At 42.0% G+C, this 13537-nt stretch overlaps 1 protein-coding gene across 9 annotated transcripts in view; it reads right to left on the bottom strand.

Moving 5' to 3' along the window:
* The window catches only part of SCN8A (sodium voltage-gated channel alpha subunit 8), a 177812-nt gene that overhangs the window by 42473 nt on the left and 121802 nt on the right, over positions 1-13537 (bottom strand). For all 9 annotated transcript variants that reach the window (XM_067696586.1, XM_067696584.1, XM_067696587.1 and 6 more), the window contains exons 13-14: positions 7925-8057; positions 2587-2825 (exon numbers count right to left, since the gene is read on the bottom strand). In XM_067696586.1, coding sequence (XP_067552687.1) covers positions 2587-2825; positions 7925-8057 — 372 coding nt within the window. The remainder of the gene's footprint in view (positions 1-2586; positions 2826-7924; positions 8058-13537) is intronic.

Below are 13537 nucleotides of genomic sequence, written 5' to 3'. Positions count from 1 at the left end.
CTGTCCCAGCTGTGGGAAAAGTCTCACCGTCCAACCACAAGAGAAGGTCCTAGGGCTTCCCTGGTGGCGCGGTGGTTGGGAGTCCGCCTGCCGATGCAGGGGACGCGGGTTTGTGCCCCGGTCCGGGAGGATCCCGCATGCCGCGGAGCGGCTGGGCCCGTGAGCCCTGGCCGCTGAGCCTGCGCGTCCGGAGCCTGTGCTCCGCGGTGGGAGGGGCCCCGGCGGTGACAGGCCCGCGTACCGCAAAAAAAAAAAAAAAAAAAAGAGAGAGAAGGTCCTAGTCTATCTCACAGGCTAGCCCGCCCATTTTTTGTTGCTGTTGTTCTCTTATTCTCAGGTTCAGCCAAAGGCTGTATCCACATCTCCAAGCCTCTGAAAATCCTCCTGCTGAGCCACACTTACACAGTTTCTAGTACGGAGAGGACTTTTCACTAGTCCAAATACTTCTGTAGGGGTTCTCATGTTTTCCTCCCAACTACTGACTGACGTGGTGTCATCCTCATTTTACAGATGTAAAACATTTCCGGACAGAAATCAATGGCTCATTGAAGGCTAATATGTCCAAAACAGAACTCCTGATTTTAAACTCCACCCCTGTTCCTTGCTCAGTCATCCCCATTTCCCCCTCGGTTACCAAACTCCCCCAATCTAGGCACCATTCCTGATTTCTTTCCCTCAACCCTCATGTCCAATTCACTGGCCAGTCCAAAGTATCCTGAACCATTCACTGTTCTCCATCCCCACTGCTAATCAGACATTACTTTTCCCTTGAAAACTCTGCCCCCGGAGTGCTTTCTCTTTGCAGAACTTGGTTCTGGTTGGCTTAGCTCAGGAAGTCCCTAAATATTAGCTGCTGACCTTCTCCTCTCTCCCTCTTCTTCAGTGATGATTCTGAGCAAAGTCTTCTGAACGCTCACCACTCTAATTTAGGTTTTCTTTTTTTTGGGGGGGGGGGGGACGCTGTGCTGTGCAGCATGCGGGATCTTAGTTCCCCAACCAGGGATGGAACCCGTGCCCCCTGCAGTGGAAGCAGTGGAAGGGTGGAGTCTTAACCACCTGACTGCCAGGGAAGTCCCCTCTAGATTTTCAAGAAGCGAAAAATAACGTTATTTGCTGGCCTGGTCTGAGGGCAATTCTGCTGGTAGTATGTGAAAAGGCCTCTCAAAATTTCTAGGCCTCTTAGAAATCAAGGACTGATTCTGTGAAAAGCAAGTAGAAGGAAAGACTTTGAGAAAAACAAAACACTGCAGGAAACACATCACTGCCACTACCATCAACAACAAAGTTGATCAAGTCGTATCTCTCGTTACGTAACTATTGGCTAATAAAATAAAGCTTATGTCGCTATGATATTGTTGATTGGCTCAAAATGCTGCCTGAAGGCCAAGCCCCAGGGTCGGCCAATCACACAGCGAGCTACCTTCAGAGGCCTCTCAGAGACAGTTAACGGGTTTCCTGGATAGTCTGTGAGGGTATCCTGTTCCAAGACTCTGGGTATTTCACTGAGCTGCACATTGCTGTAGTGAGTCGGAAGTGTGTCACTACCTCAGACATAAAGATTGGAAAGATTAGAGTATCACCTTGGATGTGTACTAGAGCACATCAGCTGTAAGGACTAACCAGTGTGTGTTTTCCGAATCAGCAGTCAAAATGATATTATAACACTTTAATAGTGTATTAGGACTTAAGGTAGAAACTGTGTGTGTGTGTGTGTGTGTGTGTGAAAGAGAGAGAGAAATGCCAGGCAGAGATCACGCACAAATTAAATGGTAACAACTAGATCTGACATGCCTATAGTGCAACTCCTAAGGAATAATGCAGCCAGATGACCTAGAGGATTCTTTCCAACTAACTCTTTACAGTCGATCAAAATTCAATCAACTCCTGATTTTTGTACTAAAGAAGTAAAACAGGAAATCCCCAAATTACAACTACTTGACTTCACGATACACGACATAATCTATTTTTTAAAAACTGCATACTTATCTTCTAAATAATATAAATGAATCACTTAAACCAACGTTAAAATAAATTTGGCACAGATCAACTAATGGTAGAAACTGGATGACACTCAGAAGTTGGACAGGAGGGGAAACCAGCCTAGAATTTAAAATTTCCCATGGACAGTCCCCATATGGATAATTAAGATATGACGGTGTGGGCAAATTTATCATTAGATTTAACGCCCTGAAAGAGCTCCCCTATTTTGTGGTGGTTGTTACTGAAGGTGAAAAAGGGGAAGCGGTTTGCTGGAGTAATGCAGGAATTAATGTGAGAAACAGAATGAGAAAGAAATCCACAAGTCCTTGGCTCAGGTTGAGGAAACCAACCCACTGTACCATGCCTCCTATTCTGCAACCAACAGCTCCTAAATGACGTCTTCAAAGTTCTGCAGAAAGAGGAAACAGCCAAGGGATCACAACAGTGAGCGGAAGCGGCGGGGCTGCGGCATATGTGGAAGCATTTGTCTTCCAATTAACTATTACTTTCTTTTCAACTAAACTCCAGCTTTCAGTCTCAGAAAAAAAATTCCTACTGGCAAAACCCGTTCAGATGGTCAAATCAGGAGGCCGTGCTCCATCTTACCAGATTTCCTACAGTCAAGACATGTTCGAACTGTGGCGTCATAGGGTGGTGCTCCATTGCCATAAACAGCGTGTTCAGGACGATGCAGATGGTGATGGCCAAGTCCACAAAAGGGTCCATGACGATCAAGTTTACAATCTCTTTCAGCTTTATCCAGTAGGGGTGACACTCCCAGATGAGGAAAGTGTTGGCAAATTTATACCAGCACGGCGGGCACTTTCTCTGAGACTCTTCCAGCTCTGTAGTGAGTAGAGAACAAAGGTAGTCCCTCAGTCTTGGGAAGAAAACAAAAGGGTTGGACTTGGTGGGTATCACTGCTATTAACACAAGAAGGAAGGTGGCCAGGGAGTGCTGACTTTCCTGAGGGCTTCCCTCAGTTTTCCTTCTCTTGAAGGCAGAGAGGAGGAGGCATGACCAGTGCCAGGTCACATCCCAGTTAACAAGGATCTAGTTATAAACAAAACGCAATCCACCCGTTTGGGAAGCATAGCAACCCTGGTTCAACTGGCTTCCACACTCACGAGTGTATGATCTCAGGCAAGGTACTGTGTCCTCTACGCTTCCGTTGCCTCATCTAAAAGGGCACTGACTTGCAGGCTATAGGACTAAATGAATCCTATAATCCTCCTCCATTGCTTACAGATAGCACACAGCACAGGGCCTGGCACGAGGTAAGTCCTCAATAAACGGTAGATATTTTATTACACGTGGTATCATTAAACTATTTATTATCAGAGAAGCAGTCAAAAGCACACACACTGAAGCCAGACATATACGGGCGTAACCAGCTCAGGCAGTTGCTAACTGTGGGCCCTTGAGTAAATTACTTCAGTTTGCTGCAACAATTAAATGAGCTAAAACATATATAAAGTGCCTCAGAACACCCCAGCATACAGCAAGTGCTACGAAAGCATTTGCTATTGTTGTTTATTTTCTTTACAGCAGAACCAGCATTGTCAACCAAGCCACCACGTGGACCGTCTGTCTTAGGTTCTCAAAGATGTATGAGTTCACAATGGGAGTCTGCAATGCAGTCAGGAACAGAGGTTGCATTCCTTCCCCTTTGCTCCTTCCTTCCTCTTTCTCATCTCTGCTATTCTCTCTTTCTCCTTCTCTTGCCCTTTCACCCTTTCCCACTCTCATCCTTTCTTTCTCTATCTTCTTCGTCTCCCCGTCCCTCAGTCTCTTTCTTCTTTCCTTTTTGTTTCTCTCTTCTTTTGTCTTCGTCTCTTTAGTCTATCCCTCTTTTAAAAGCAGGACCCATTTTTTCAAACAAGATCTTATGTGACCCCCAATATGTAAAACAGACAAACCAGGAGCTGCTCTAGTTCAGGCAGGAAGAGGAGCTTGGAGTCCAGGGCAATCCAAGTCTTCCCTCCCTGAGGTACTACCCCAGGGTCCTAGGACAATCACTGGACTCGATGAGCTCTGAGGTCGTTTACAAAGCAAAGACTAGAAAGGACAATTAGACACTAAAGGCGGAGAGCCATTCAGCTCCAACAATCTAGGCGCGAGGCCCTCGGTAACAAAGCCCTCCTCAAAATTCAGTATGAAATATAATAGCCAGCATCACAGAAGTCCAAGGACCTTGATCTGGAAGGATGTTCTTGAAGAGGGGTAACTTTGAAAACCCATCAGCATGATAACCCTTAGAGGCCAGGTCTTGGCTCTGTGGGGTTGGATATAACTGCATCCGCTACCACCCTGACCCCACTCAAATCCACTAACAAAATCAAGTCATTCAGGGAATAGAGAAAAAGTTTCCCGACATTTCACGAAGAGCAAGATGGCTGCTTTAAATCAGTTTACTTTCCCTTTTTCCAACCAGCCGGTTGGTGCCCATGGTGATGGCTTTATTTTAGATGGGGTGCTTTGGTTGGGCTTTTAATTGGCTCCCTGGTTGCTAAGAAAATGGTTGCCTTGGTTTTTCAGACTTAAGGGCCACAGTAAGCGACACGTGGGAGTCTGCGTGGGAAAGGAAGTCTGTGAAGAAAATTTGCTTTGGTTTCTTCCTCATAGAACTCCCTCCCTTCCCAAGGTAAATTTAGTCTTCTTCCCAAAAAAGAAAATTGAAAAGGTTCTCTTATTTCCATGAATTCTTATAGTACATATTTGGAAATCTGGTTCCGTTCCTTTTTTTATCTCCTCCTCTCTCCAAATGTCCGCTGTTCACCTGCACGTGGAGGTTGAAGCAGCGGACTGTTCACGTTTCTAACAGTTGACAACTGTAATGTTTTACAAGGAACTAGGCTCCGAGTCCTTGCCAGACAGACAAGGGTAGGGTTTCCCTACCCTGTGGGGCACCAAAAAGGGATACTAGGTATCTAGTATCCCTGCCATTTACTGAGAGGGGCAGATCCTCAGGATACTCGTTTCCGTTCCACAAAAACTAAGACAGTGCGGAGCCTTAGGAGCGAGAAGAGATCAGTCAGGTGAATACGGAGGTTTATAAAGGGACGCACAGCTCTGCACACCGTTACTGGCCCTACACAGCCACAACAGCAAAGTCTGGGCAACTGTGTTAACATATGGGGGTGAGATGTCCAAAAGTTTGTGAGGTTCCCCTTAGTTTGCTCCTGGACATTTTCAGAGAGAACCTTGGGGGCACTGGGAATTGTAGTCTCAACCTCGGGGGCACTGGGAATTGTAGTCTCAACCTTGGGGCCACTGGGAATTGTAGTCTCAACCTTGGGGCCACTGGGAATTGTAGTCTCAACCTTGGGGCCACTGGGAATTGTAGTCTCAACCTTGGGGCCACTGGGAATTGTAGTCTCAACCTTGGGGGCACTGGGAATTGTTTTCAGAGAGGGCCTCATGATTCCTCCAAGATGGTGGCCTTTGTAGACCAGGAGGTTTCTGAAGGCCAGGGCTTCTCCCAGGTCAATACAACAACGTGCTAGGCACTGGGACTGCGTTGATGAACAAGAATCGCCACCCTCACAGAGCTTATAGCCGCACCTGGACAGGCAGACACCAGGTAAGTAATTGCACTGACACTTTTGAAACTGTTTCACCTAAGAATCAATAATGCTAAATACCATCACTGCTTCCTCATTCTTACTTCAACCTTCTCCCCTTCTCCCATAGCTTTACTGCTTTGAGGAGAAGTAAGACCACATGACTCTCTGCCGACACCCCATGCCCCGTCCTCTGAAATATCCCCAAAGCTTACGGCTCTGCTGATTGTGAATTCCGCTGAGTTTATTGGATCCTGGTGAGCATGCTTGCAATAGGATAGGGGTGAGGCAGGATAGGGGTGAGGCAGAGCAGGCAGGATTATCTCATTATTTGTAGGATTATCTCATTATTTACAGGATTCTGGAATTCTCCACTGTGGTTTCTAAACCATTAGATAAGAAGCCCGCTTCTTTGGATTAAAATAATGTCAGAGTTTCCTAACTGAAGGCTGAAAAGCAGAAACAAGTATTCATTCAGTGTTGGCTTTCCATGTTGTAGCAATTGTTAAATACAGAGGGAACAGTGGTTACATAGGAATGGATCTTCCTTAACGTCCTTTAATTCTCTCACATCATTCAGCTCCAGCCATTCACTGTCCTTTGATTACAGCAGTTCTGTCTCATCCGCTTTAGCAAAGGGAGTCAAATCCTACTAAGCCCTCCGAAAGGAATCCTGGAGCCCCAGCACTCCTCCCCAGTTCCAAGCACAACAAGATTCAGTTCCGTACACATTTTTTGAGCATCTACTTTTGCCAGACCCTGCACTAGGCCACCGGGGTAACCAGTAAATCACTGTTGCATTGAATGGATAGCTCTGCTCTGATGTTTTTACCAGGAATAAAACAGGCCTGTTGGAGGCTGTTCGTCTTTCTTTCTCAACTGCTACAGATACTCAGAGAAATCTTGTCTTGGTCTCCAAGTGAAGAATAAAATTTGCTAAGGTTCTTAAGCTAATATTGATATATCTTATCTTGGAATTCTTATGATCTGCAGTTACTTACCTGTTATCTCAAAGTATAAACTATAAAGCTTAAAGATGTTCTATCAGACAATGACCTCAATGGGAATTAAAGAAAACAGGACAAATGAAGCTGGTCAGGAGCTGGAAAGTAGTTAGTTCAGTATTCTTTTTACGTGATACACCTCAAGATTAGCCTAGGTTTAGTCTAACTCCTTGCCCATATGTGCAGGGGAGTTTCGGGTTCCCTTCTAGGGATTCTCCTTTCACCACAGATGCCCCTGCCCATCTCTCTCTCTCTCGCGCGCTCTCTCTCTCTCTCTCTCTCTCTCTCTCTCTCTCTCACACACACACACACACACACACACACACACACAGACTAGAAGTGGTATGTGGCTTAAATGACTCAAAAAAAAAAAAAAAAAAAAACTTGTTCCAAGGACACCAGAGTAATTTGAGTCTCCTCATCTCAGGGACTCTGATTATTACTGGGTTAGCCTGGGTGTGTGGATTCTGCAGAACGGCAATCAGGAACAGTACAGTACGGATCTATAATGGGACAACTCAGCTAAATCAGCATGAATCAGGTGAAGAAGAAGTATGCAGAATCAATCAGAATCTTGTGAGAGAAAACCAGAGAAAACCTGGTCACTGAATCTACTGCCAAAGAAATCAAGAGGAGCCTGGAATACAGACCACAGTTGGACAGAAAGCTGACAGTTGCGAGGGAACTGCAGTGTAATGGGAAATCCTCAGCAAGCCAGGCTGTGTCACGGAGGAGCCACCTGCTACGGAGTTCAGGCTCTGACGGCTACGCTGCTGCAGGCACGCTATGATTCAACAGCGGCTGCCCTTCCCCCGGGCACAGAGCGCCAGCGTTAGAGGGGTTTCAGCTTACCTGTTCACTCGTGCAATGTATTTATGGATATGTGGGGGTGTTTAAAGCGAGGCAGAATTAGGTATAATCACAATGCACGGTACATTTGTCCTTAAGGGAAAACCAAAAGATCTGTAAGTAGCTAAAAAGGAAGAGAGGAAGGTAAGTTTTGTGGTCGAGGGCAGGAGGGGGGTTTCCATCATTTTCTGTCATCACAGTTCTTCCGTCTCTGTTCCTCTCTGCCTCACGTCACCCTACTGGCTCCTCATGGTGCTGATTACAGAGACTTCTTGAGGTCCTCTAGCTCGCTCTTATGTTGTTCCTTCATACTTCTTACCTATCTGTGTACAGTGCTGGCAGCGGCTTTGAAGTCCTTCCTGGATTCTCTGCATGTAGATCTGAAATGCTAGTTTCTATAACCAGCAGACTCTATTCCTAAAGCTGAGACAATTTTTGCGCAACTCAGCCCAAGGGACTATATTTATTTTATCATGCACACCACATATTTATAGCTCAGCAGCTTGGACAGCATCACAAGGCACATACCTTCTACCAGTGTATTTGTAACAACGCTCAATATACTGTTGATCCTGTCCTTCCGCCCATAGGAGGCCAATTGGTCCATGGAAACTAAGAGAGATCCAGGGCCTTTCTTCTTAATTTCCACCTCGGTTGTAGCCTGAAAAAAACAGCAAGTTGGGTGAGTAAAGTCTCATCAACGTTAAGGCTGGGCCTTAGCGGATATAGTCTAGAGTGAGCGAGAACCTATGCTCTTCCTTAGATCTTTCTACTTTGATCCTACAGTCCTATTCGCCTCAAGGAGTAGAATGAAACGAGTTGGCCATGGATCATCCTTCGTTCCACAGATGACAAGACCAAGTCGTTGAAGTGTGTATAAAATCTACAGTGAACCCAAGAGTCTGGCTGGGATCCAAATACATCATCTGCTCCATGTACGCAGAGAGTAGGAAGACCAGATCCCCTGGGAAAATGCCATCAGAAGCAGACCCTCCTGTCCTCCTCGCATATCCACAGCATCTGGCTAGAATTGGACCACATGATAAAATAAGTCAAATTCACCTGTACGTGAAATTTCACGAAGGGCCAGGGGCCTGATCACACTGAGTATTACAGACACGGTTTCCTTCACTTGTAGGAACACCACCATTCTACCAAACTGTCACTTCCAAATGTCAAAACTGGGCCTAACTGAACGTTAGCAAGTGGAAGTTCTACTCCAAATCTCCTCCAAGCCACTGCAAACGAGAGTGGTAGGTTTTGCCATCTTAATTAAACACATTGCCTCATATGTCTTTTTACATTTATCTTGTCTTTTTACATTTTTATTTTATGAGTTAACCTGAAAAATTCAAATTCCCAACCAAATAAAAAGGGCAGAAAACACCATCAGACTGTTAAACAAAATATTTTTTACACGCTCCTCCTTGGGCGATACCAGTACGGTAGATTACGGCAAAGGGTTTCTGAATGTCCCTAGCTTGCGCTGTTTGTGCCAACCTGAATATTCTACATCAGATCAGGCTTAATGGGGTGGCTTAAAACCTAGCTTTCTATTTAACTATGCTGTCCACTGTAACATGTCAACCATATAAACTTAGCTGCTCCTTCCATGTGAAGGTAAGAGGACAGAGACAGTACCACAGGACAGGGAAGACATGTGTTTGTATGAAGCTAGAGAAGTATCTGTCTGATCAGTGACAGTAAGTTTTGAAAAGAAAATAATCGTCTCTGGAGAGTTACATCAGAAAGCCTTTCTATTCTTACATATATTTAGATTTTAAGAACTGTACTGAAGAAAGTTCCAGGCAGATTACAATCCCATCATGGTGTTTTATCAAATAGTTCCACTGATTCAGAGATTTGGTTTACCTTAGGGTTTTGTTTGTTTTGTTTTGTCTGTCTGGCAGAGCTACAGAAGAAATGGAAAAGAAAAAGAACTGGTTTCCTTGGGAATTCCTGGATGCATTACTATACAAGCATCTGTATTTGTAAGAATAACTTAACCATTAGCTCAGGTCATGATACAGTATATTTCTTTGAGAAATCACTTTTTGCTACAATTCCCAGCCTAATATTCATGACATTTAATAAATGAGATTAAACTATTATATTTAAAAAATGACAGGGCTTCCCTGGTAGCGCAGTGGTTAAGAATCCACCTGCCAGTGCAGAGGACACGGGTCAAAGCCCCAGTCCGGGAAGATCCCACATGCCGCGGAGCAACTAAGTCCGAGCGCCGCAACTACTGAGCCTGTGCTCTGGAGCCTGCGAGCCACAACTACTGAGCCCACGTGCCACAACTACTGAAGCCCGTGTGCCTAGAGCCTGTGCTCCACATCAAAGAGAAGCCACCACAGTGAGAAGCCTGCACACCTCAACGAAGAGTAGCCCCCGCTCATTGCAACTAGAGAAAGCCCGCGCGCAGCAACGAAGACCCAACGCAGCCAAAAATAAATTTAAATAAATAAATAAACAATTAAATTTATTTTAAAAAATGACAATCATGTAAAAATGAACACAGAAGTCCCAATACAATGGACATTCTTATTTCTGACATTTATTAATTCTAGATTTTTATTGAACTGCCCTTCTGCAAATCTACAATAGATAGATTTTATAATGCTGACCCCCGAGGTACTGGAAGATCTAATGGACTGGCTGGTTTATCAAAGAAGGATGAAACTGCACTTAATATGGCTTTGGTATTAGTGTAGCTTACTGTCTTTTGGGCATGCTGGATGTAATAAGATATAAATTCTTCAGGCTTTAATAACACCAACCTTAAAAAACAAAATTAATGAAAATGCTATCTAAAAAGACCTAGTCAAATCATTATATTATCATTTGTTGATACCTAGTCAAAAGATAAAACAATTTTTAGCTTGGATAAAAAAATCCACAAAAATTAAAGAAAAATTTATCCCCAAACTTAATATTATGATGGAACAATTACTATTTATCTCTTTCTATGTAAAATGAAAGTAAACTATAGCAGGGCTATGTGGAGACAACTTTTGAAATATTAAAATTTGTTCCATAATCCATAATGTGTTATAGAACTATAATCTATACTGTACAATTGCTTAACTTTTAAAAAACAAACAAATGAAAGAAGATGCTGAGAAATGAACATTTCAAAGCCCATACTTAGGAAATTCTAGAAGGTAGAAAGAGAAATCCATTAATTATCTTTTTACAAAGGCAAGAGCATTTAGCATAGATCCAAATAACTGGTTCCATCAAATGTCTTGGTAATAATAAGATATCCAGAAAAATTCCCACATATTTGTAAATTAAACAACAGACTTCTAAAGATCTGTGAATCAAAGAGGTTTGCACAGGGAAAATTAAAAAATACTTTAACTGATGACAATGAAAACACAATACATCAAGATTTATGGGATGAAGCTAAAGAAATTGTTAGAGAAAATTTTACAGCTTAAAAAAGATATAAGATCAATGCTCGAAGCTTCTGCCTTAAGAAACTAGAAAAAGAGGATCAAATTAAGCCATAGGTAAGTATATGAAAGGAAATAATAAGAATGGAAATTAATGAATTAGTAAATGGACAAACAATAGACAATCAAAAAAGGTCAAATGCTGGTTCTTTAAAAAGATTAATAAAATTGATAATTCCCCAGGCAAGACTGATCAAGGAAAAAAAATAGAGAAAACACAAATTATAATTTTCAGGAGTGAAGAAACAGGATATCACTATAAATCCTATAGACGTTATTAAGATAATAAGGATATGTTGTGAATAACTTTATGCCATTTCATCTTGGATGAAACAGACAAACATATCCAAACACAACTTACAAAAACTGACATAAGAAGAAACAGAAAATCTAAATAGCCCATATTAATTCAAGAAATTATAATAAAAAATCTTACCACAAAGAGAACTCTAGGCCCAGATGGGGCTCCATAAGTGAATTCTATCAAATGTTTATGGAAGAAATAATACTAATTTTACACAAATTCTTTCAGAAAACAGAGGTTAAGAGAATACTTCTCAACTTCTTTTATAAAGCGAACATAACCCTGATACTAAACCTGACAAGAATATTACAAGAAAAGAAAATTAGAGATCAGTATCCCCCACCAACAGAGATGTGAAATCCTTAACAAAATATGAGTAAACAGAATCCAGCAATATATACAAAGGACACTACATCATGACCAACAGAGTTTATCCCAGGAAAGCAAGGTTAATTTAATACTAGGAAAAAAGTCAGTGTTATTCATCATGCAAACAGAATAAAGGAGAAAAACCATATGATCATCTCACAGATGCAGAAAAAGAACATTTAACAAAATTCAACACCTCTGCATAAAAATAAAATTCCTCAGCAAGCCACAAATACAATGTAGCAGTTTCAGTCTGACAAAGATCATCTATGAAACCTAGAGCCAACACCATGCTTCTTGGTGAAACATTAAATCCTCTTCCTCTAATACTGGAAACAAGGAAGGATGTACACCTTCATCAAGTCTATTCAATTTTGTATCTAAAGTCTTAGCTCGTGCAATAAAGCAGGAAAAATAAATGAAGAGCATAAAGATTGCAGTTGCTGTTACTCACAGAAAATATTACTGTGCATGTAGGAAACACTATGGAATTTACCCAAAAAACCCAAACAACAAAAAACCCTCCAAGGCTAATAGAACCAATACATTAATTTATCAAGGTCATGAGATATAAGGTTAATATACAAAAATCAACTGTATTTCTATATTCTGGCAACAAATAATTGAAAATAAAAATTTTAATTATACCTTTTACAATAGTATCAAAAAATATCAAACACCAAGGAAAAAAAATCTAATGAAAGATGTCTAAGACCCCCACTAAAAACTATACAACTTTGCTGAGAGAAACTTGAGAAGACTTAAATCAATGGAGAAATGTACCACATTCATAGTTTGGAAGACTCAATATAATTAACATGTCCATTCTCCCCAAAGTGATCTATAGATTCAGTACAATCACTACCAAAATTCTGTGTTTTCTGAAAAAACATATACATATATTTATGTATAAATTTTTGTGTGAACACCTGTTTTCCTAGGTATATACCTATGAGTAGAATCTCTGCGTCATCTGATAACTCTATGTTTAACTTTATGAGGAGCTGCCAAACTGTTTTCCAAAGTGTCTGTACTATTTCACTTTCCAACCAGTAATGTTGGCTATTGTTTCTTGTGTCAGACTATGACCAGTTGAAGGGAAGAAAACCTGGAGCAGACTCTTCATCGTCACCTTCCACCTAGAATCTGCTTGGGATTCTGTGAGGTATGTCTCTACTATTGGTTCAGCTGCCCAATTCTCATCACCTGGAAGGTGGGAAGGAGGTGTCTTCCTCCAAGCATGCTGAGACCCAAGGACCAGGGGAAAGATCACATATTCATTCTCTCCCCTCCCTTATTTCTTGGGGTCATCTTTTGGGGGGGGGCGGGAGATGAAGGTGTATATTTTTATTTGTTTCGTTTTCTTTCATTTTGTTGGGGAGGGAGGAGGAGAATTAACAACTTTTTAAAGCCAGGAGCTCTCTGCCTTTTAAAAATTCAGCCCCTAAGGAGCCTTGGTGCAAAACTATCAGTAAGAGAGGAAGCCATTGAGAACCTTAATTACTTTAAACCCAATACAAATTTGTTGCATTTCTCTTAACTCAAACACAAAGTTTATTAGGCCACTGACTTCCAACCTCCTAAATTGTAGCTGTCCTTCTCAAAGAGATATTCTACCATGTCTGCAGATGGCAGGTTCTGCCCACATTTCTATAGATCTATCCAAGGAATCTCAACTTGTTATTGATTCTGAACTGCTTTCACATGGAAATACATAACTGGCAACTTACCAGCCAGTCACCTTTCTTGGGACTAAAATTTAGAGCATTTTAGAAGTGGGCTTAGGACCCAGCCATTTATCTCCTGTTCCAAGCCTTTCTAAAATTTTTGCAGTATTCTGCTTTAAAATACTGTACAATAATTTATCCTTCTCAAAGGATCTTTGGAATCTTAGAAGAAATCCGACCCTCTCCAAGTCAAGCAATTCAGCAGAAATCCCACTGTCTACTTCTCAGGCTACAAAGGCCAAAAAAGTATAGGGAAAGGAATGGAAACTGGTTTCTGAAT

This window comes from Pseudorca crassidens, chromosome 11, assembly GCF_039906515.1.
Source record: "Pseudorca crassidens isolate mPseCra1 chromosome 11, mPseCra1.hap1, whole genome shotgun sequence".
In the NCBI taxonomy this organism is placed as follows: Eukaryota; Metazoa; Chordata; class Mammalia; order Artiodactyla; family Delphinidae; genus Pseudorca; species Pseudorca crassidens.
The sequence above is the reverse complement of the archived record's forward strand: the minus strand, read 5'-3'. Positions and strand labels throughout refer to the sequence as shown.